The sequence below is a fragment of the Mus caroli genome, unplaced genomic scaffold (genome assembly GCF_978045245.1).
Source record: "Mus caroli unplaced genomic scaffold, Mus_caroli_1 scaffold_2, whole genome shotgun sequence".
Taxonomy (NCBI): domain Eukaryota; kingdom Metazoa; phylum Chordata; class Mammalia; order Rodentia; family Muridae; genus Mus; species Mus caroli.
Genome location: NW_028227257.1, coordinates 5,102,631 through 5,125,786, shown reverse-complemented (window position 1 = coordinate 5,125,786; position 23,156 = coordinate 5,102,631). Strand labels below are relative to the sequence as shown.

The following is a 23,156-nucleotide window of genomic DNA, read 5'->3' as shown; positions in this document are numbered from 1 at the left end:
GAGATTAGCCAGGCCTAGAGGAGCTCCACACAGTACCTGCTTTCACCTTCAATATGGCCAAAGGTGCAAGTAACATTTATCTGCAGCCACAGTTCCAGTCATCTAGCTAATTAAAGTGCGGAGTGTGCTTTGAAGATAGAATGCATCACTAAGTACTATTATTAAAGCCTTACAGCTAAGGGTTCTGTTTCAGTGGAAGCCTAGTTATTGTTTCCTGGGCTATTAAAATAATATCATAATTGTGTTTTCTCTAGGCTCTTGGAAAGTAGCTTACAATGACCCCCACTAATGAAAGGCTCAAGAAAACATTCTTGTCCTAAAACTCAGTTACATCATTAAGTAGTAATACAATTTCGAAGATTCTAACCTATAGCAATGTTGTTGCTTCTGAAAGCAGATGAAACATTCTTACTCAGAAAGAAAGATACAGAAGGGCTGAGGAAAAAAAATTTACAAGCCCGCAGAGTTCAAACCACAAGCTTGAAGTGTGCCATCAAGCTGTATATTAGGTGACCCAGTATTTCAGGTTAGGAATGTGTTATTTCAACTTTCTGGCTTTAGCATGAGCCAGGGAGGAGCTTGCATCCTCTCTGCCAATATATTTTATGGTCTCACTTGGAGCGTTAAGGTTTCTGTAATGTCCATGTGTCCCTGACTCTGATGAGGACACTTTCTAATGCAGTGTTCCAGGAATTATGGTAATTCATTTGCTTTACTTTCAAAACAATAATGTAAGTGTCTAAAACTGCAGGGCAATCTACTAAAATCAATTGGTAACTCACAAGTTCTACATTGTGAGTTCTAACTCTGGAAGACTTTTGAAAAACAAAGCATATACATAGCTTTCAGGGCTTTGGGCAGGTCAATGCTAGGCCGAAACCGTAGATGGTGTCAGCTCACCATACCAATTAAATAAAATCTCTTCTTTCACTTTGTGTCAAGTGAAAACAGAAAACTGAACAGACCACAAAGCAGCTTGTGTTTCAGGCTCTTGGTGTCCTTTGCTTACCTATAAACCCTCGATTCCACCTGCTGCCATTTATTTACAAAGTAAATCCTTTCTTTATGGATCCCTGGTTAGTCATAATAAAATACAGGCAAAACTTAACAGTTAAATTTTTTTAAAAAGCCCCCCCCCAATGTCAAAGTTAGGAGTTGAATGGAGAGAACCCTGACTTTGTGTTACACATTTCCAGTACAATGGTCCCAATTGTGCCTTGCCTACATGTGTCACCGTATGCCATCAGACACTTCACTCTTTTTAAAGATTGGGTGTGATATTTATCTAATAGGGGAAGACCCAAAGCCTCTTCATTACACTCAGTGTATGATTATGTTGTTAGTGTAGAGGCATGGAGGCTGTGTTGGCTATTGTTAACTTAGCCTTACCTTTTAAATACAATGTACCTGCGCCTCAGCACACTGGAAGCCGGAAGGAAGAGGCTTTTGAACAACTGGAGCGGAACCGAAATTTTTGGCCAGGTCCTCTCTCTTCTGAGTCTTTAATTTCACAAATGACAGACGAATCAAATTCAATCAAGAAGTTTTTGTTGACTGTGTGAAAAGGTAAAAGGTAGGCCCTGTCTTCAGGCTATCCCTTGCCGAGGATTAGGAACGCAAGCACAGCTGGATTCTTTGCATCCACTCTGGTTAGGTTTAAAAAAAAAAAAAAAAAAAAGAGTATCAACCTGGGGCAGTAGTTGCTTTGAGGTTTTTCGACTTTTTAAAGCATGTGTTGTTATGAAGAGAAGCCATAATCAGCCGTGGATAAGAAGTAAATTTATTTTGAGGACACAGAGAAAGTCCGAGACTGAGTTAAAGTCAGCAAAGGCCCATTTGATAGCTTCAGCTTCCTGCTCTTAATTCCAAGTCGTCCTTGGTTACTTTCAATGGCTTTCTGTTGTTCTTTCGAAACCGTTTTTGTTTTGTTTTGTTTTGTTTTTAAAGTAGAGTGGAGGTAGAGCTGTAGTAGCAAAGACCAAGAAAAACAGTGCTCGGGAGTTTTATATGGTGCAGCCTTTCTGACTTTTGAGGTGGTAAACTTGAGAGAAAGAGTACCCGAAAACTGCTGAGCGAGTGATCAAAGGTTTCTTCCTAGTTTCAAAGATAGAGCTGTCCACAATAACTTATTCGAAGCCGTTGTTCTCCCTCTCCCCTCAGGCCCCTGGCTGTGTTTGTATTCCGAGTCTCCGTTTCTATTTCCTTCTCCCCAGCATCCCAAGTTTTGCGTACTGTGTTCAAAAGTGAAAGGAAGAATATGTTGGAAGAGAGTTTATGGTTACTTAGCAGATCTGGGGTTACTGTCGCCAGCTTTGTCCCATTCAGGGAAGGTGCCATGTCTTAGTCTGACCCTTGGTTCGGTCCACCTGGGCACAAGGTGCTTGTGGGCCAATTATTGAATGAATGAATGAATGAATTGTATCCAAATAGACCCCGGTGGCAGACCCTCAAGTCCACCCGAGGAAGGTGGTTCAAAATCTTTGACTTAGCCCAGTGCTCTCTACCATGTCCTAGCGTGGCCAAGGAGTGGGGCGGGACACTCGTGAGTTTTGAAACAATTCTCCAAAAAGTTCATGTTCGGTAAAGTACTTTTCCCTTTTATTCTAGAGCCCCGCGTGGCGCCCGAGCGAGGCTACCACCTCTCCCACCTAGAAGGACTCCGTATGCACCACCGCCATCCACCACCGCCATCCACCACCGCCATGGCTCTTCTTCTAGGCTGTCGCCTCGCCTGCATAATGCTGCCTGCTTCTTCTATCCGTGGTAGTCGGGTATACATAATACTGCTTGTGAGGAGATCCGAACCCCCATATGGGGCATTGCGATTAATTAGCTCGCCGCCACCCACATCCACGAGCACGCGCCGCAGGGTGGGAGGGGTGTGCCGCCGTCCCCGCGTGCGCTATCTGGGAAGCTGAGGTAAGAAGGCGCACATGGGTAAGCGTCGTTGTCATCGTCGCATAGTTTCCACGCTGCCCAGGGCTACACCACTACACGGAAAATTGGGAGGCAGGTCTAGGAGGCGGGGTCGGGTGCCCACCGTCTTGGGCGTGCCCGTACCCCTCAGTAGATTGTTCCCCGCGCCCCCTACCCACACTAGAGGTGCCCGCGCATTGGCCTTCACCCCCCCGCCTGCGGAGCAGCCCATTTGAACACGTCCTCGGTGGGCCGATTTTTTGCGCTTCCCCTTCGCTTTATAGGGGCCATTGCTATGGGTCGGTCCTCTGAAGAGGTTGGGGCGTCATCAGGCTGGTTAGAAAAACCCGCTCCGCGGCGGGGACACTCAGTCGCGTCGGCACCGCGGAGCGGGTTGCTTCAGGTGGCTGGTACCAGCGGCGCTCGCTAGCTCCCGGCTCTCTGGGCTCGGGGCTGCAGCACCGGCTGGAACGAACCCTTGTCCCAGCGCTTGGCGGCGGCAGGCAGACGGGCAGGCAGGCGCTGCTTTGCGTGTGAGTGCGTCTCACTCACATGTAAGTCCGGGAGCGTGGGGTCTTCCCGCCCAAGTGCGAGGTGCCCGAAGCAGGCAAGAGCCGGGATAGGGCAGAGGCGCCTGGCGCCGCTGCCCTGCCTCGCGCCTTTCAGGCACCCTCCAATTTGCTCTCTTTTCTCTTTTCTCTTCTCCATTGGCATCCCCAAGAGCTAACCCAAGGAGCACCTAAGGGTAATAGCAAACTCTTGTCATCTGCACCTTTGCACTTTTCCTTTCTCTTGTGTTATTATTTTTTTGTCTTTTCTAGACTCTTTACCCCCTTTTTGAGTTGTTGGGCAGTTCTTATTTCTTTCTTGCTTTTCGGTTTCTTGCTGTTGTTGGGTGTTTTTTTTGTTTGTTTGTTCTCGCTTTTTTTTTTGTTTGTTTGTTTGCTCATCCTATTTGACGCTAACTCTTAGGCAGCCAGTCCATCAGCCCCCTACGAAGCCCGGGAAGCCGCACTCGGTGACCCCAAGACAGCACAGCGGAGACTGCAGCCGAGCCCCCCGACACGGGGCGCACAGGAGCCGGGAAGCCCGAGGCCGGGGGCAAGCAGACCGCCCGAGCCAGGCGCGAACCAAGCACCCCGAGGTGGCCGGGGCACCATGCTGAAGATGGCCATGAAGCTCAAAGCCCGAGCGGCCGAGAGCGAGAGGAAGACAGCCGCGGCTGCCGCCGAAGTGGCTGCCGAAGCTGCCGTGGCGGCTGCGGTGCTGGCAGAACCGTTCGCTTCGCAGAAGAACGGGGTTCCCGCGAAGCCCCCGAAGTCCGTCAGGGTCCTCGTGAACGCCGGGCGCGATGTGCCGCCCGCAAAGTTGCTGACCGACAAAGAGCGCAAGAAGATGGAGAAGAAGCTGCTGGAGCAGAGGAGAAAGGAGGAGAAGAAGAGAGAGAAAGAGAGGAAGAAGTTGGAGAAGATGTTGAAGAAGAAGAAGAAGAAGAATGTGCCAGAAGCACCGCCAGTGGCCCGAGGCCCCGAGGGCGCCGCCGCCACCGCCGCAGGCGAAGACGAGGGCGCCGCGCAGGGCGCCGCCGGGTTCGGAGAGGGCGCCGCCACCGGGGGCGCGAGTAGGGCCTGGGCCGAATGGGACAGTGACACTGATGATGAAGATGATGCCTACTACGCGCCTCCCCGCGTGGGGGGCGTCGTGTGGCGACCTGGGCCTGCCAAGGCAGGCGCACTCAGCGCGCACATGCCCCTCGTGGTGTTCCTGGTGTTCTCGGTTCGCAGCCCCTCATGGGTGCTTAACTTCCTGCTACAGCGCCGCACAGAGCAGGGCCGCGGCTGCGGCTTCGTGTTCGGGGCGACCTGCTGCTTCAGAGTGTTCCTGGGCTGCGCCTTCTTCTCCTTCCTGAGTGGTCGTGCCAAGCGCAGAGGCCGTGGGCGATCCCGGGCCAGGGGCACCGGGCGCCGGGGGCGCGACGAGCGGCTCATCTAGTCAGCCTCCCCCCCACCCCTCCACCACCATCATCTACATCGCCATCGACCACCACCACCAACACCACCACCACATCCACCACCACCACCTTCCACCACCATTGCTGTGTAGTGTGGATCTTTATTAGTGCTTGTGTGTGGACACGTTTTCCTTTTTGGTTGCTCTGTCCTATGCTTAGTGCTCTCCTAGCTTTTCTCCAAGTTCCCTGCTTTCTGGCTCTCTCAGTGTCTCCCTCTCTCTCTCTCTCTCCTTTTCGAAATTTTCCTAAGTCCGGGCCCGCACTCCCTCCCTTTCCGCCCACCCCGGCCCCTTGGCGGCGCCTGCCCGCCCTGCTGCTGCAGGAGGAGGGGGATCGGGGGCCGCCCGGCCCGGGGGTGGAGCGCTGGCATCGTGTGAGGGGTCGTCACCACCGCGGGGCCGCCCCCTTTTCCCCCCGCCGCACGGCCAGGCCCCGGCCCCGAACTGCGGGTGGGGCGAGGGGGCGACCCCTCCGTGGAGCCGGCCCGAGCCGGACGTGGGTGCTGGGACCCCTGCCCGGCCTCTGGGCACCGCCTCCCGGCGCCCGCGCCCGCCCTCCCAGCCGCGGCCCTCCTCCTCCTCCTCTTCTTCCCACCCCCCTCGCCGCCGTCGCCTCCGCCTCCCCCCGCTCCCCCGCCCGCCGCGGCGCTTTTGGGTCGGGGCGGCGGGCCCGGGCCGAGGCAATAAGAGCGGCGGCGGCGGCGGCGGCGGCAGCAGCTCCCGCGGCTCCTGCTCTGCTCCGCCTCGGCCCCGGAGCGAGGGGCGGAGAGCCGCGCGCTTGCCTTAGTCCGAGCCGCCACCCTCCCCGCGTTCCCCGCTTTCCCGGCCCGCCCGAGGCCGCCCGCCCCGTCCCCGCCGCCCCGCAGCCCGGCCGCGCCCCGCCGCCGCCATGGGCTGCCTCGGCAACAGTAAGACCGAGGACCAGCGCAACGAGGAGAAGGCGCAGCGCGAGGCCAACAAAAAGATCGAGAAGCAGCTGCAGAAGGACAAGCAGGTCTACCGGGCCACGCACCGCCTGCTGCTGCTGGGTAAGGGCGGCCCGGGGGGGAGCGGGCCCGGCCCGGGAGTGCCGCGGGGCGACCCGCAAGGCCGCGCGCGCCGAGCCCGCCCCCCTCCCCGGCGCTCTAGCGCTCGCTCCCAGGCCCTCTGGCCCGCTGGGCCGCGCGCGTGCAGGGGGCGAGGCCGTCAAGGGGACCCCGGGGCGGAATTCGGCCGGGCGGGGGCTGCAAATTGGGCGTGGGGCCCCCTCGTTCGGTCTCGTCCCCTCAGTTGGCCACACTCCCCCCCGTCCCTGGCTTCGCGTCCTCGCGAGGCCTACTTAGTGCCAGGGGCCAGGGTGCGTGTCGGGAGGGGGAGGGGAGGCTCACAGGGCCCCTCGGACTGCGACAGAGTAGGGCTAGGGACAGGAAACGGGCCGGCGGGCCCAGGGAGGGGGACCCGCCTCACTGGGGTGTGCGATTTGTTGGGAGGGGGCCCAAAGAGAGGCCAAGGCCACTAGGGGGGGACTCGGGGACCTCGGCCGGGAGACTCTGGCGAGGGAAGTAGCCGCCGGGGTGGGGGGGCGGGTGACATCAGCCCCTCGGAAAGGACGGGGCGGTAAAGGTGGTGCAGAGGGGGGAGGGGGCGCGGGCAAGTCGTGGCGCCGAAGTGGGGGGGGCCAGGGAGGAGGGAGCGTGGCGGACTCTGGGCGCGACTCGGGGCGATTCGGGCAGGACCGACTGACTGTGCGCGGAGCAGACGTGTCCTGAGCTAGGCCAGGCCGTGGAAGGAAGAGAAGAAGAATCAAATCGAATAAGATCAAAAAATTAAAATTAAAAAAAAAGTACGCAAAGTGCCCAGTGAAGCCAAATGACACGTCATTTTACAATGTGACCTTTCCCCCCCCCCCTCTAGACTTACAGGCTTTTTTGAAAAGCAAAGAGGAGCATTAAATGGTAGCAGCTGACCCCCCAACTGTGCCCCCTCCCGTGCAGCCAACAATTAACACACAGGTTTTCCTGTTACTGGGCCTCTTTGGGAGTAGAGACACAAGTGAAAAATAAAATCCTGTCTTAAACAGACTCATAAATAAGATAAAACTGGAAAATGACATTTGTCTGTAAATGGCTTCTTAGTTTCGAAATGGCGTTTTTAAAATTTTTGTCCTTTTCAAGGTGGGAGGGGGGACTCAGCGCTCTGAGAAGACTCTGGGGTGGCAGCTGATGAAAAGACAGTAATTAGTTGTTTGGCAAGTGACATTTGCTTGTTTGGTTTTTCTTCTCTTTTTTCACTGCGGCTTTTCCTCCTTGGCAAAAAAAAAAAAAAAAAGAAAGAAAGAAAGAAAAAGAAAAAAGAAAGATAAAAGGGAGGGGGGATCCCAAGCTAAAAGGATCTCTCTCCTTCCTTTTTTTAAGGTACTGGGGTGGGGGCAGCAAAAGCACACAGGCACACACGAAAATTGTTGAAATGACCACAGAAACATCACACAACACTAATTAGAATGGAAACTTTCCACGTCTCAGTATTTTGGCTATCTGAATAAATTTGTGAATTCACTGGGAACAGGGTCACTTTTCAACAAAATAGTTCGATTATCAGAAATAAAATGTAGAAGGCTGTGTTAATTTGCGGTGGCGTTTGGTTTGATCTTTTTGGATGGGGTCAAGTCTTTGTTCTCCCTGGGCCACATTGAGTAAAGCAGAAAATTGTTAATAAGTGAAAATAATCCTGTTGGTGTTAGTGAGTTTGCAATTTCAGTAATTAGATGATATATGGGAAACTTCTAAAAGTGTAATCCTGCTGTAAATGTGAATATGTATACAGTCTGATTTCAAAGTACACACCTGGAAACATCTAGAATCTTCTGTATGGTTCATTCTTGCTCATATGAATGTTTATTTAAATCCACTATGATGTTAATCATACATCAAATTCCTAACATCTTTTTTTTGTGTGTGTTTACAGTGATTTCAAATGTCCCCACTTATTTGAGACTGCAGTTCTGAGCCCACCCTGCCTCCTTTCAAGTCTCTGGTCTACATGGCTGCATTGTGCCACAATTAATTGATGACCTTTGGCACAGAAATCTGTTGCCCTGGCTATTGGCAACATTTTACATTTCTTAAAAATGAAATAATTACCCACAAAGGAAACCTAATACCCCAACTTCCTTTTCTTTAACCCATTTTAATTTCTTTCAGGTAAATTAAGTAAATTTGCAGAACCACAAAACAAACAAACAAAAGCCTGGCAGTTATTTGTCAGCCCAGTTTTCTATTCTTACAAAAGTGGAAACTGAGGCACGGATCTAGTTCTGTCTCTGAAAAAAACCCGATGTCACAAATGTTCCCATTTCTGAGGGTGGAGTACTGAGGGACCTGATGAGTCCTCTGTTTCCTTCATGGAAGCCTCCCAATATTGCCTTTTATATTTAATTTATGAGAATTTTGCTCATTAGGATGGTGTTTGCTTTGAAATCAATGCTGCTGTGGAAACCAATTTTAACTTTTACAAATCTTGCTTATGGACTTGTGGAGAGGTGGAGGGGTGGAAAAGAGGAGGGGTGGAAAAGAGGAGGGGTGAAGAAATGGAGGGGTGGAGAATTGCGGGGAGAGGGGGTGTTGAACTGAATAGGGTGGGGGGAATAAATGCCTTTCTATCTGGGCACCAAAACAGAAACAATATGGAGAAAAAGAACAAGATTTAAAAAAAAAAAAAAAAAGATTGTTGTGGGAGGAGGGGAAAACCATTCCCCCAGAGAATACTGACTGAAGAGTACATGTGCAGAAATTTGGTGGAAATGGGGTGGGGCTGGAGGGTCCTCCAAATACTACCTATGAAAGAAAGAAAGAGAGAAAGAAAGGAAGGTGATTTAAAATGGAGGCCTGTGTTCCTATTTACTTCCTTGGTTGGGGAAAGCCTAGAATCTTCCTATTCAGGACCTTCCAGGAATATTTGTGCATATAATTAAAGTCTTATCCTTTTTTTGTTTTTTTAAACTCTTGGTACTGTTGAAGTTGCATGTTGCCTGATGCTCATGAGGTCTCAAGTGCCATGTTTGATAACAAAATGTGTTTGTTTTTTGTTTTTTTTTTTTGCTTTTTTTTTTTGCTCCCCCTGCCCCCGCCCCTCTGCTGCTGACAGATAATTGATGGTCTACCATTTCCCTCTGCAACATGGTGGTTGTATCCAGAGAAAAATGTATCTTTAGAAAGATTCCTTTTGCAGGGGAAGGGAGCTGGATACAGTGGATACAGTGTAGCCCTGTGGTTTTAGGGTGGACCTGAAGCATGCTTGAGAGCAGCTGCATTGTGGCGTTGGGAGGTGCTGCAGCGGGGCGTGATAGTGGGGGAGACTGCAGTGTCTAGGCATTGTCTGCCATTCCTAAGTATTTTAACCATAAAATGACTAACAAACAGGAAATTAGGTGGCTGCTGCATAGAGTTACCTTTGACCACATTTTAATACTAAATTCACAGTTTTGACTTAAAATTTTCACCCCTCCAGTGACAATTACGTCATTCCTTCATCGCCTCATGAGTTTAAAAAACCCAAAGAGAAAACAAAACAACAACAACAAAACTCACAAGGGAAAAAAAAAGTATTTAAAAACAGCAGAGCCCTTAGTTCTTGCTTGTTACTCTATGGTGAGGTACTTCAGGTGGATGCTATGCTGGATGTGTCTGTTGTTGTTCACCGCGTCGTCATGTGAAGGAGGTTTGCAGTTGTGTTTTGCAGTTGTGTCATTGTGTGTCTGTTGTGTGCTGCTTCTGCTGCTTTCCAAGGCCATCATCCAGGTGAAGTGTGACAAGCCTGTTTCTTAACCCACGCCCTCACTTTCCTTTCTCAGGTGCTGGAGAGTCTGGCAAAAGCACCATTGTGAAGCAGATGAGGATCCTGCATGTTAATGGGTTTAACGGAGAGTAAGTGTCAAATCCGAGCAGGGCACTGAGCAGGACAGGTGGTATGGACCTGGCCTGCAGGAGACAGGACATTTGAAGGAGTGTATACTAACCTCTAGAAAGCACAGCTGCTAATTGCCACTAATCATTTTTTTCTAATTTGCATATTAGACAGCCCAAGAAAGAGCTGATGGGTGCGCCCCCACACCCTTCTCAACCTTTGGGGCAACAAATAGGAATAAGAGTAGAAGCACCGGTGTCCACCCAAAGCGGCCCCTCGCGCTGGAACATGGTGCCTGGTTGCAGAGGACAGTGAACAGCACTTGGCTTGGTGACAACATCTCTGAGGCCAGGTCCTCTGCCGCCGCAGCCTCGCCTGCTGCAGTGCAGCTCCAACATGGCCGACGGGCCTTGGCCACCCCTTGGCCAGCCAGAGCTGGCCAGCACAGGAGGTTCCCACCCACCACCCTGCAGGTTTCACTGGAGTCAACTGGTGTAGGGTTTTGTACTCTCAGGAAAACATCTTTTCAGTTACATCTTCACTTAAAAATTGGAATCCACAACCCTTGCCGACAGGCTCCAAGCTTCTGAGTCCCTCCCTGCCTCAGAATAGTGGGATAGGCAGAGACTTATTTCTCTAATTAAAAAAAAATCAATACTTATACCTGAACAACTGAAAAGGAGGTATGAAAATGGCGCAGAGACAGGGAGTTAGCTACTTCTGCCCAAACCAGGAGCTATTTTGCCTTTGAAATGACCTTCCTGACTTAAGACAATATGGCGAGGCAATACCGCAGTGAGAGTGACGATTTTTTCTTAAAAAGAGACAGATACGTGGCAAGCAAGGGGTCCTGCCTTCCATGAAGAATGCAGACTGAGGAGACAGCCAATAAGTAGGGAATTGGCCTTTCCCCTTGGCCCCCGTTGTTCTCAGTGCTGATATGAAACAGCAAGGGTCAGGGACTTAGCTGACCCTAGGGAGGGGGACCAGCTTCTGTCCCCTACCATGCACCGAGTGCTGGGGAGACAAAATTGAGCAGCGCCTTTCAGGGTACCACAAGAGGATGTTCATGGAAACTTCTAGAATTTGTTAGTTTAACTAATCGGGTTTGAAAAACAAGATGACATCAGCCACGTGAAAGGCTTGGGTCCGTGTGCTCCTTAAGTTACAGCCCCAAAATTCATAGTTACTTAATATGCAGAAGGGAGGGGGGCTAGCTCACTGGCTTTAGGATTGACTAAATTACTACTTTGTACCTATAATCTATTAAATAATTCATTGTTGCCTATCAGACACCAATTCTGGAACTATTGATTCCTGATATACCTCTCTCAAAAAGCCTATACAAGGAGATTGGCACCTGTCAGTCAACAAAAAAGAACCCAGATAACACCCTGCCCCAGGTGTGAGGGACTCTTCAATATGAGGCTGGTTAAGCAAAAAGAAACGTGGCCATGCACCACAAATTATTTCTTAAAAAACATTCGTGGTGAAAGCTGGAGGAGGCTGCTAAGCAGCTTCTAAAAACGCGGTAGCCATTGTCTAACCTGATGAGAGCCAGGTCATCCCTGAGGCTTAATTACTTCACAAATTTCCCTAAAATCTTACTTTTTAATATTAGTTTTCTCTGAGTGTTAATGCGGTGGAGGGTTCCAAACCAGGACTTCTCATTTCTATTTTCTCTCTGAAAAGAGGAAGAAGCCTTCGCAGTTTGCCTTCCTTGTGGGTCTCCAAGATGTTAAATTTAGCCTGAGAAAGTGATATTCAGGCCTCCATGGGGGGCTGGATTCCTTATTTTGACACAGTCGAACGAACGAAGGTTCTCTCACTGTGGTATAGCAGTAAAAGCGGCTCCCTCTGACCCTCACCTCAGTCCCGCTCTCTCTGTTCTCGGACAGAGCTATTAAATGTGCCCTGCCTACGACTACATTTTTCGAGAGTAGAACATAATATTTATTTGACCTTCAGAAATAGAGGGCAAAGTAGATTTTCCTAACTCAGAGCTAACTTTCTGAAGTTTAATGCCAGAAAAAAAATTAATATTGGTTGAGCTAGTCGATCTCAAAGCTGAGTGTCAATGCCCTGTCCATAGCTCCCCCCACCACAGAAAGAAGTCAGGAATAGGAATGTCCCATTTGTGCTTTGGATTGGACACGGAGAAGATTCTGAGGAGCCCTATTCTCAAGAGTTAGGTCTGTGTCTCTGTTCCCTGGTGCATGTGCATTTAGCGAAAGCAGAGGAAAACAATTACCCGTCCCTCCTGTCTCCAGCCTGAGTCTCCTGAGGGCCCTGCTAATGCAGGAAGGAAGGTGTGGAGTCTCCGTAGACATCCCCATTTAGCCAGAAAAGCGACCTAAGGATTAGCCGGGAGGATGGTACGCAGGACTGTCAGGTTTTCTTACCTGGCTGTTTCAGGATGCAGAGACTGTGTGGGTTTTGTATGAAATTGCAGTGCCTTGCAGATAGGTGAGCTTTCAATCTCTCTTTAAAAGGGGCGGCGAAGAGGACCCGCAGGCTGCAAGGAGCAACAGCGATGGGTAGGCACATTCAAAACCAGAAAACTCTTCTAACAAACAAAACAAACATGAAGACCATAGCGGGGAAACTGAAGACACACACTGGGGAACAGAGCAGAGAGCATCCCAGGGCCATCAGCCATCTTGGTGTGCATTTGCAAATGACGTGTCAACAAGTAAAGTGCAAAACAGAGAAGGTTTTAAGAATAACTAGATACAGCTGGGGGAAGGTTAGCCATTTCGGCTTCCAATGAGAACTTAAGATTTTGAGAGTCGATGTTTTCCATATGGTCCCCCATATTTCCATATTTCCCCCAGTTCTCCATTTAAACCAACAGACTTGCCTTTCAAAACTGCTAAATTCTGCCCACACAATGGTCAGTCTGACTTTAAGTTTTCAGACGTATTTGGAAAAAAATAATCTTAACTTATTTCCTCAATTAAAAAAAAAAAAAAAATAAGCCTAACGCTGCAGCCCTTAGGCAGCAGGCCGTTGACAGCCTCTGGCCTTAGAAATTATTTTTAAAAAATTTAACTGTTAATGCAAGGCACTTTACGTTACCCAGTGAACAAGAGCATTTGTGACGGCACCCCACTCATTATCATTGTTTATTATTTTGCTTTCTCATCCCCACAACCATCTCATGCCCACACACACACGCACACGCATGCCAGACATCCATGCAGCTCCATTCGCGCTCACTAGCATGCAGGATGGAGGGGCCAATCCATAGAGCAGCTTCCAGCCTAGAACATGGACGAGGAATGGCTTCTGAGACCGGGCACGGGCGGGTCAAAGGATCTGGGGGTCGGGGACAAAGTGACTGACACATGTTTGTTCATCTGTTTCTTTTAGAGTCTATTACCCCCACTAGATGATGGCTACAGTCCTCCATCTTCGCTATGTCCTACCCCAGTTATCCCAATTTGCATGCTGGAATTGCCCGGTCTTAGGAAACAATAATAAGAATATTATTCTGTTTTCCTGGGGATAGGGGGGGTGGGGGAGGGGGGAGGGGTCCCTAACCTAACCTTTAGGCGTTAAGTTAAAAACAGAAAGATGGGATGAAGTCTTTAATTGGCAACAGCGTGGTAGAACAGCAATCAGAAAAGGCATCGATAGATTGATAATCTACTGTACCAAAAGTTGGCATCCGAGAAGTGTGGCAAGCCCCTAACTGAGAGAGCCTCCTATATATTGTGTGCTGTGCTAACCCCTTCAACCTTACTAATACCTGCACGTCTTTCTTCCTATGACTCTACAAGTAAAAATAACTATTAATGCTCCTGATAAATAAAACTCTCTGCATGTTTCAGCAATCCCTGTATCTTGCGTCTGTCTTCTGTCTGCTCTTTTGTCTGTCTTTCCCCACAAGCACAAAGATAGGGTTACAGAGGTGGAGCCTGGGTATCACATAGCCTTCCCTTACCACTTAACAGGAGAGGGGCAGGACCTACTAAAAAAAATGCTAACCCCACTAACCTGCCTTACACTTTGGGGGTGGGGGAGGGGGAGGGGGAGGGGAAGCATCATCCTATAGACTCCGCCCACTCCAACTTCCCAGTCAGTTAGAATCCCGGAACCGGGCACACGTCTTGCCTCTGTTAAGTAGTTTAGAGACATCTAAGGAGTTTTCTCTGAATTTCACAATCAATGTTAAATTCATTAAGCAGTATTACAAATGAGGATAAACCTGCCGGGCCCCTGGCAAGATGGCTTCATCTACATAGTAATCTCTTCAATGAAGAGGTTTGTTTTAGTACTCCACGCCCGAATTAGATTTTTAGATTTTCTATTTTAGCTGTTTTATACTGGATACACTCCCACACCTATTCACATACGTAGATGAATGCTGAACACGTTCTCAGAATATCTGTATTTTAAGACTGGAAGCTTTCCAATTATCATACTACTACTTAGAACGAAATATCAAACTGAATGAAGAGTCTTCCCTGGGGAAATGCTTCCTTCTACCTGGATGTCGACGGGGGTAGTTAATACCCAGCCATCCTCATTCTTTTCTGTTAGGGGGCCTTAAAACCAGGCATCTGGGGCTCAGTGCCAATGGCAGGAAGCCATTTTTTAAAAACCGGGAGTAGATTAGTCCCAAGGCAGGATAGGGGAGGCTCCTCTGAACTCTCCATTGGATACTGGGGGCATCAAACACATGCTTCTAGACTCCGACATCTATAGCTAGTCCCAGAGTCTAAAACCAACTCAGAAATGCATAACTTCAGAGCTGAGCTTCAACGTGCGCCGCCCCTCTCACACCATAACAGAACCAGCCCCTCTGAGGGTGGGCACGCCGTGTCTCTAAAACACTGGGTGGTACCCGGAGCTTTAAGAGTCTGTGGGCCCCAAGCAGCTTTCGGGTGTGTACAGATCCCACATCCTGAGTGCTTGCCCTAACCCCAGGACAGCCCCTCCTGCCTGCAGTGGCCATGGGGACTCGGGGTTTCCTCTTGCCTCCTTTTCCTGTTCTGGGTGGTGGGCTTGCTCTAATTACAGTGTGGAGCTAGAAGCAGCTGGCAGGGGTTGGGCTCTGATTTTCCCACTGTCATGGCCCTGTCAAAATCCTGGTTAGCCAAGCTCTCACCCCCTCCCTCCTGTTGAGAACACCCCCAACCTCTAAACCTTGCAGGCCCTCACCTAAGAGATGGACACCAATATAAAATATATAGTGAGATCATTCAGAACACAGGGCCCACTCCCAAAATACACACGCCTGCATGGAAAGAAAGCCCCAAATATCAGCTATTATAAGTCTTTGTTGAAAGAATGGGTTCTTTGGGTGTGGTCCTATTGGTGGGCATGAACATGACCCCCATATTCCCACTCTATTGGCAGGCACTCACATGGCCCCAGACCCCCACCCAATTTGCAGGCATGCACATGACCTCAGAACCCCACCCAACTTACAGGCATGCACATGACCCTCAGATTCCCATTCTATTGGTGGGTACCCCAGAAACCCCCAGGTCCCCACTATTGGTGGGCACCTCCAGATCCCCATCCCTTTGGTGGGTATCCACATGACACCAGACCCCTACTCTATTGGCAGGTATCCCCATGTCCCCCAAGCCTCTACCCTATTGGTGGGTATGCACATGGCCTCACGGACTCCCACCCCATTGGTGGGTATACATATGACCCCCAGACCCCCACCCCATTGGCAGGAATGCACATGCCTCCCAGACCCCACCCTACTGGCAGATATCTACATAATCCCTCAGACCCCCACCCCATTGGCAGATATCCACATGACCCCTCAGACCCCCACCCCGTTGGTGGGTATCCACATAACCCCCCAGACCCCCACCCCATTGGCAGATATCCACATGACCCCCCAGACCCCCACCCCATTGGTGGGTATCCACATGCCCCCTCAGACCCCCACCCCATTGGCAGATATCTACATGACCCTCCCAAGGCCCCCACCCCATTGGCAGATATCTACATGACCCTCCCAAGGCCCCCCACCCCATTGGCAGGTATCCACATGATCCACCAGACCCCCACCCCATTGGTGGATTTCCCCATGAACCCCCAAGGCTCCCACCCCATTGGCAGGTATCCACATGCCCCAAGATCTCTACATCTCTGTCAGGCACATGGCCCCCCAGATCTCCACCTGAGGCCTGCCTGCCACCCCTCCTGGCTATAGTAGCCTCTGGTCCCCATCTTGCAACTTTACTAATTAATTTTCTACCCTGTTCCATGGGGAGGGGGCATGATTTAACTTTCTCCATCTTGTGACTTCAATTTAATATCAGTAAAAGCACCTCTGCCCTACCTCTGTCACTGCCACCCAGTCCTCTACCTCACCTACCTCTGTCACTGCCACCCAGTCCTCTACCTCAGTTTCCTTATCAGAAAGGGTCTGTTCCTCTCCATGTCCTCACCCTGAGGATGCAATGCATGCTGGTCTTCTAATCCCCCACTGACCATGCAGAAGATTAGGCTCAGACAAAATGGGGTCTGCTCCATGCAAGGAGGTGGGGCTTTGCTGCTCCCCTAAGTACAAGCTCGAGATTCTCTATGGCTATGCCTGGCATATAGGCTGTCTCCTAAAAGACACAGCATTTTGAACCACTGCAACCTCCATAAATTAGCATTCCTTCTGGGGGACACCATCCACCCCCAAAACCAGAAGATGTGACCTGTGACCTGTGGGATCGCTGACTCTGACTGCATACAAATCATCCCAGAAAGGCCAGAGGCTGGTTTAAATAAGCAAACATCTAGCCAGCTCCTCCTCCAGTATCCATGAACCCAATGCCCACCAACAATGTGGGGACCAGGACTCCTAGCCACAGCTGGGGGCCTGTTCAAAAGTTCTGTGAGCCACAGAACCCCAAACAACATCTTCCCTCCCCGGTGACAGATGCATAGATATTTAAATAATTAGATCTACAAATATGGAAATGGAAAACCCTAATATCAATAATAAACACTTGTCACCTCTGGGTCTCACAAACTACTGAATCCCAAGTTCAGCATGCACTAACCCTACCTCCATACAATACTCCCTGTGCTAATCAAGAGCCACGCAGGAAGCAGCAGGGTGTGGTTGGAATGGACAGTAGACCAGGTGCAATTTCTGGTACAGTTAATCAAGATCTCGATGCCGATGCCATGTCTCTAACCCAGCCTCATCAGGCCTGTCCTCAGGACATGATTGGGAAATTATGATTTATTTTTATTTGGATGCCTTCAATCTATAGATCTAGCCCACAATTCCTTGGAAAACAGAATACTATGCTTTTTAGTTGACGTGTCTCAATGAAGATAACACCCTGGTGGGCAGGATGCAATATGATTTTCTTTTTTTTCCTTTAATCCCACTGTAGTGAGAAGGCCACTAAAGTGCAGGACATCAAAAACAACCTGAAGGAGGCCATTGAAGTATGTGTCTAGCTCCTTGCTCTTATCTTTTAGCAAGCCCCTCGCCCCATGGTGCTGCCCCCGCCCCCTGACCGATTTGCTAAACTGTTTTCAGACCATTGTGGCCGCCATGAGCAACCTGGTGCCCCCTGTGGAGCTGGCCAACCCTGAGAACCAGTTCAGAGTGGACTACATTCTGAGCGTGATGAACGTGCCGAACTTTGACTTCCCACCTGTAAGCTCCACCCTAACCCTGGTTTCCTCTGCCCCTCTCACCTTAGTCCCAGTGGGAACACGAGGGCCAGACTTGCATCAGGCCAGAGTGACCAGACACATACCTGCCGTGTGAATGCATAAGTTAACTCCAGGCATATGCCTAAGACTAAAGGATGATAAAGACATGATTAGGGCTTTGTCCAAAATGGATGAACAAAGTCCCATCACATTTTCTAGACCTCAACCTAGTCCTCCATTTATCAGATAGTGAATTTTTTTTATGGAGGAGAGGTCCTGAGCTAAGGCAAGCTCAATTATTCCCCTCATACACATGAGGACAGACAAAACCACATGTTACACATGGCACACAAGTCCTAATTGTCCAGTTAATCCAGCCTAGTACAAATATGCACCTTCCAATGTTCAGATCTAAACATAAATTACAAAATGGAACATTATAAGAAAAAAATTGTTCTCATCAGCCCTTTGCCTGGGAGCCTGACCCTCTTGACAAGGGTCTCTTGGCTTTCTAAAAGCTTTTTTTAGAGAGGGTAGAACTGCCCTGCGCCAAGCATGGACACTTTAACCCTTCGTGGGGGAAGCAAAGATTTTAAAGCTGGAAGAAGAGACTTGTCTAAAGTTAAGAAGTCATTGCTGCCTCTTCTTAGGCTTTTGTGGGGTTTGTGTTTTTTAGATGGGTTTTGGCTACAAACTTATGAGAAAAATTAGTACAGTCAGGTACATTTTTAAAAAATAGCTGTTGATTAAAACAATAAGAACAACAGCAACAACAAAAACCAACCCTCCCAGCAGAGAAACACAGCATGGATTCTACAGTCATCTGATTCCCATGATTCACAGAGACAAAATGGCAGCCTACCCACAATGCATCTGATGTCGCTGACATCTGCTACTCTGATATCTGGTCAATAGTCTAGCCTTGGCCCATGTCCCTCCCACAGGGTAGTACATATCCCTCCTGTACACATAGTTCTTGGGGGAGTTTACTCATTTGGTTTGCCCCCACCCCTCACAAGACTAACAGAAGCAGCCACCCAAGACTGTGAGCACTCCCCAGAGATGAAAGCATGCTAATTCATTATATAGATTTCTGGGAGTTTAACAGAACTGCAGGCTCTTTCTAAGCGCTGGTTAACACAGGGGCTCACACTTGGACTCACATAGCGAGCGATGGCCCTAGAATTCCAGGGGTGGGGTCCCTGATTGGTTTGAACTCAGTCTGTCAGCCAACGTTTTTCCTGGGTTCTCTTTCAGGAATTCTATGAGCATGCCAAGGCTCTGTGGGAGGATGAGGGAGTGCGTGCCTGCTACGAGCGCTCCAATGAGTACCAGCTGATTGACTGTGCCCAGTAGTAAGTAGCTGTCCCCCACCCCCACCCCCCCATGACAAAACAGAAGCTCAGAAGCCGGGTAGCTACAAACCCACCAGTAGTCAGAGAGTTCCAGCCTGGCTCATTTGTTTTATAAAGCTTTTAATTGCACTTTATAGAACACTGATACTGTTTTACATAAACAATTAATGCCTGTTAGAGCAAGGCAAAATACTTGCAATAAAGTGGTGTAACTCACGGATATGACCTCTAAGCATCTATGGGCACACACAGTGTAGCAAACACATACTGGCCTCCTCATATAAAATACACAGACTTTTTATTGCTCAGTACCTTATAAGGCACTTCAGCTTCATGACGGGAGGGCGACAGTGACCCTTTCCTAGGCCCACTCTCTCATGGGGACTTGTTGCTACATATATAGCATGTCATGACTTAATACACAAAGTTATATATTCTTTCAAGGAACTGAAAAGCAGTCCCCATAGGCCCCAGCCCCCACTCCTCCTCCGGCAAAGTTCCTGATTTTTCTCAAAAGTTTGTACTAAAAGCTGGAAGCACTAATTATAGAAACAGAAAACAAATGGAGATCCTGGAATTGTTTGTGATTTGTATTTTGGATCCAATTCAGGAGTTAAGTACAGATACAAGATGAGGAGGCTCAGCTACCCGGTGGGGAATTGCTGGGGTCAGTTTCTTAACTGATTAACACTGATTTAGCCAGGTTCTTTGGGGATTACACCACTTTAAGGACGTCTTTTTGTTGAAAGCAGTACAATCTACTCCTGAACACTGTACCACGTGGCACCAACTTCAAGAAAAAGAAAACAACTTTCAAGTTGTCTAAGAAGCCTCTCCCCAGCCTGAGTGCACAGTGGCCCGCTCATTTGTTTAACTGCCTTTTTGCTGGAGGCACTGGGCCTGGACCTGGTTGGTTCTTAAACTGCCAGGTTTGTGTTTGTTGAGCTGCAGTTTGGCTGGCCCCACTCCAGATGTCTTCTCACAAGATTTGGTGCTAAGGATCTATTTATAGAATTGTGGTTCTGTTGCCATGGCAACATGCTGGAGGCCAGGGTGGCTGGGGAGCTATTTGTGGGCCTGTGCTGTAATGTAAGATTGATTGGGCCAGTTAGTGTATCCTCTAAGCCAGACTAACTCGGAACTGGTAAAAAGGAAGGGGAAGGAGAAAAAAAAAAAACACAAAACAAAAAAAACTCAGGGGCTTTCTTTAAATAGACTATGCTCCTTTCTGATTGGTCTACTTTAAAAGAGTTCCCAGCCCTCTGGTCCGTGGCCCCCCAAATCCTCCAAACTCGTATTAATATTACTTTTTCATATTACATTATCTCAGTCTTGCAAAAGGCAAAAGTTAATTTTCCTGTGTTTATAGTCGAGCAACTTCTTGTTTTGTTTTTGTTTTGTTTTGTTTTTTTAAACTAAAAGTTTACTATCTCAAACTTTTTCTATTTCACAGACCCAGTAGATAGGAAGGGAACTTCGAGTTTGCTTCCTGTTCAAAGTGGTGAAAGCAAGAACAGCCCCTTTGTGTCCACGGCTTGTCTTGGCTCAGTTCTCAATAATGAATGAGAGTCTTCCAAAGCAGACAGGGAGAGGGCTGGCTCGGCTTTGTCCTGATAGGGAGAGGGCTGGCTCGGCTTTGTCCTGATAGACAGAGGCCTGTGCACCCTTAAACCCGCACCTGTACATTGCTTTAGGAAAGGGATGAAGTTTTAAACTTCTCTTACATGTCAAAAGCAAGGGCGGATCCCACCACCACTTGCCTTACTGGGTACACACTTGGCACACACTGACCACCATGTCTCCTTTTCTTCCAAGCTTCCTGGACAAGATTGATGTGATCAAGCAGGCCGACTACGTGCCAAGTGACCAGGTATGCGTGCGCCTCTGTCCTCAAGCCTGGGGTTCCACGTTGCTGGTTCTTCTGGGGCAATTAGGGTGAGACCTACTGACCCCCTCTTTGTTCTAGGACCTGCTTCGCTGCCGCGTCCTGACCTCTGGAATCTTTGAGACCAAGTTCCAGGTGGACAAAGTCAACTTCCAGTAAGTGAATCGTTGTCCCGTCCCAACTACCTGGCCTGGAGAGTGGTGGGCCCAGGGTAACCCAGTATTTTCCGGTTCCAGCATGTTCGATGTGGGCGGCCAGCGCGATGAGCGCCGCAAGTGGATCCAGTGCTTCAATGATGTGACTGCCATCATCTTCGTGGTGGCCAGCAGCAGCTACAACATGGTCATTCGGGAGGACAACCAGACTAACCGCCTGCAGGAGGCTCTGAACCTCTTCAAGAGCATCTGGAACAACAGGTGTGTGGGGTCTCCCCTACTTGGCTCAGCCTGTAGGTCTGCAGCTTGCTCTGGCCCCAGCTCTCACCTGGCCCCTCTCTCCTCAGATGGCTGCGCACCATCTCTGTGATTCTCTTCCTCAACAAGCAAGACCTGCTTGCTGAGAAAGTCCTCGCTGGGAAATCGAAGATTGAGGACTACTTTCCAGAGTTCGCTCGCTACACCACTCCTGAGGATGGTACGTCATGGCGCTGGTTTAGTCTGGTGGTTCTTGGGTAGAAGGTGTGGCTGAGAGTCCTTAGCCCCTCCCACTACGGGAAAGCCAGGGACATTTATTTCCCTCATTTTCATAGGCAGAGATCAAGAGTTTGGGGGTGATGGGCTACAATGGTGTCAGACTAGGTCTTCTAAGCTAATTAGCATAATTATTTATATATATATATATATATTTTATTTTATTTTATTTTATTTTTTTTTTTTGTAGCGACTCCCGAGCCCGGAGAGGACCCACGCGTGACCCGGGCCAAGTACTTCATTCGGGATGAGTTTCTGGTGAGTAGGACTTGTTTGTAGTCCCTTCCTCCTCCTCACGGGTATTCTCCAGTCAGTGCTGGATTTGGAGACTGAGCGGTCCAGGACTTCCATTGTGTTTTCCTGTGAGTTGATGACTGGTCCTCTGGTGGTGGGGTGAGGGGCTCCTGGAGAGGGTTGCCTGACCGAGCCCCTCTCTCTGCCTACAGAGAATCAGCACTGCTAGTGGAGATGGGCGCCACTACTGCTACCCTCACTTTACCTGCGCCGTGGACACTGAGAACATCCGCCGTGTCTTCAACGACTGCCGTGACATCATCCAGCGCATGCATCTCCGCCAATACGAGCTGCTCTAAGAAGGGAACACCCAAATTTAATTCAGCCTTAAGCACAATTAATTAAGAGTGAAACGTAATTGTACAAGCAGTTGATCACCCACCATAGGGCATGATCAACACCGCAACCTTTCCTTTTTTTCCCCCAGTGATTCTGAAAAATCCCCTCTTCCCTTCAGCTTGCTTAGATGTTCCAAATTTAGTAAGCTTAAGGCGGCCTACAAAAGAAAAAGAAAAAGAAAAAGGCCACAAAAGTTCCCTCTCACTTTCAGTAAATAAAATAAAAGCAGCAACAGAAATAAAGAAATAAATGAAATTCAAAATGAAATAAATATTGTGTTGTGCAGCATTAAAAAATCAATAAAAATTAAAAATGAGCAAAATACGGTGTTGCTCTTTGATTTGTGGCAAGTGGGTCCCAGGGTCCATGGGTGGGATTGGTCTCAGCATCCACTGGGAGGTGGAGAACAGGTCCCAGGGCCAAAAGTGGGCTGAGGAGTTGCCACTATAGACTGGGGGAACTTAGTTTTTGGTGCATCAAAGCTTCCACCCGTTATCCTGCCCCCAGGCAGTTGCTAGCTGCCCTTTGACCAATTGCTTCCCGGCATGAGGCTAGCATCCTACAGAGAAGGCTGGGGATGTGATGGGGTGGGGGAGATGGGAGTTATTTGGGAAACATTTGAAAGCATTCCCACTTCAAGCCACACCAAGATCAATTAGTGAAAATTAATTAAACACATTTAAGAGTTTTGGTTCTTGCCATAAAAGAGGTTAGAAGAAATGGTTATATAAGAAAATGAGAAATCCCATAAAAATATCCTAGGTGTGAGATTGGGTCAAAGAAATAGGACTGGCTAATAAGTAAAGAGTTCTGAAGAGTCAATAAGTACAATCATGGGGAGAGCACATGAATCCAATTGCTAAAGAAGATAGATAAAAATAAGAGATGGGGACACATTGGGGGGCAACATTATATTGCCTGTGAGAAGGGGGACACATGGGGGCCCAACATATGATTGGGCATGAGATGGGGCACATGTGGGGAGGCCCAACATATGATTGGGCATAAGATGGGGGCCCAACATATGATTGGGTGTGAGAAGGGGGACACATAGAGGCCCAGCATATGATTGGGTGTGAGAAGGGTGACAGATGGGGGCCCAACATATGATTGGGTGTGAGATGGGGGACACATGGGGGCCCAACATATGAT

The 23,156-nt window shown here is 49.1% G+C and overlaps 2 protein-coding genes across 12 annotated transcripts in view; both read left to right on the top strand.

The window, feature by feature from the left end:
* The window catches only part of Gnas (GNAS complex locus), a 49,810-nt gene extending 27,484 nt beyond the window's left edge, over positions 1–22,326 (top strand). For 3 of the 11 annotated variants that reach the window (XM_029473733.1, XM_021180748.1, XM_021180735.2), the window contains 11 exons: positions 9,755–9,827; positions 12,300–12,344; positions 17,175–17,229; positions 17,324–17,443; positions 18,700–18,797; positions 20,613–20,667; positions 20,764–20,837; positions 20,919–21,098; positions 21,185–21,315; positions 21,562–21,629; positions 21,818–22,326. In XM_029473733.1, the coding sequence (XP_029329593.1) occupies positions 9,755–9,827; positions 12,300–12,344; positions 17,175–17,229; positions 17,324–17,443; positions 18,700–18,797; positions 20,613–20,667; positions 20,764–20,837; positions 20,919–21,098; positions 21,185–21,315; positions 21,562–21,629; positions 21,818–21,964 (1,046 nt within the window). In that variant the 3' untranslated portion in view covers positions 21,965–22,326. Of the gene's footprint in view, positions 1–3,642; positions 3,662–5,599; positions 5,955–9,754; positions 9,828–12,299; positions 12,345–12,517; positions 12,521–17,171; positions 17,230–17,323; positions 17,444–18,699; positions 18,798–20,612; positions 20,668–20,763; positions 20,838–20,918; positions 21,099–21,184; positions 21,316–21,561; positions 21,630–21,817 lie in introns of those variants that run through there. The other 8 variants (XM_085831917.1, XM_021180743.1, XM_085831914.1 and 5 more) reach the window with 7 other exon arrangements.
* Positions 3,690–5,515, top strand: LOC147005716 (uncharacterized). Its single transcript, XM_085831933.1, has one exon. The coding sequence runs from the start codon at positions 4,075–4,077 to the stop codon at positions 4,906–4,908; it is 834 nt and encodes a 277-aa protein (XP_085688059.1). The 5' UTR covers positions 3,690–4,074; the 3' UTR covers positions 4,909–5,515.
* Positions 22,327–23,156: the final 830 nt, after the last annotated feature.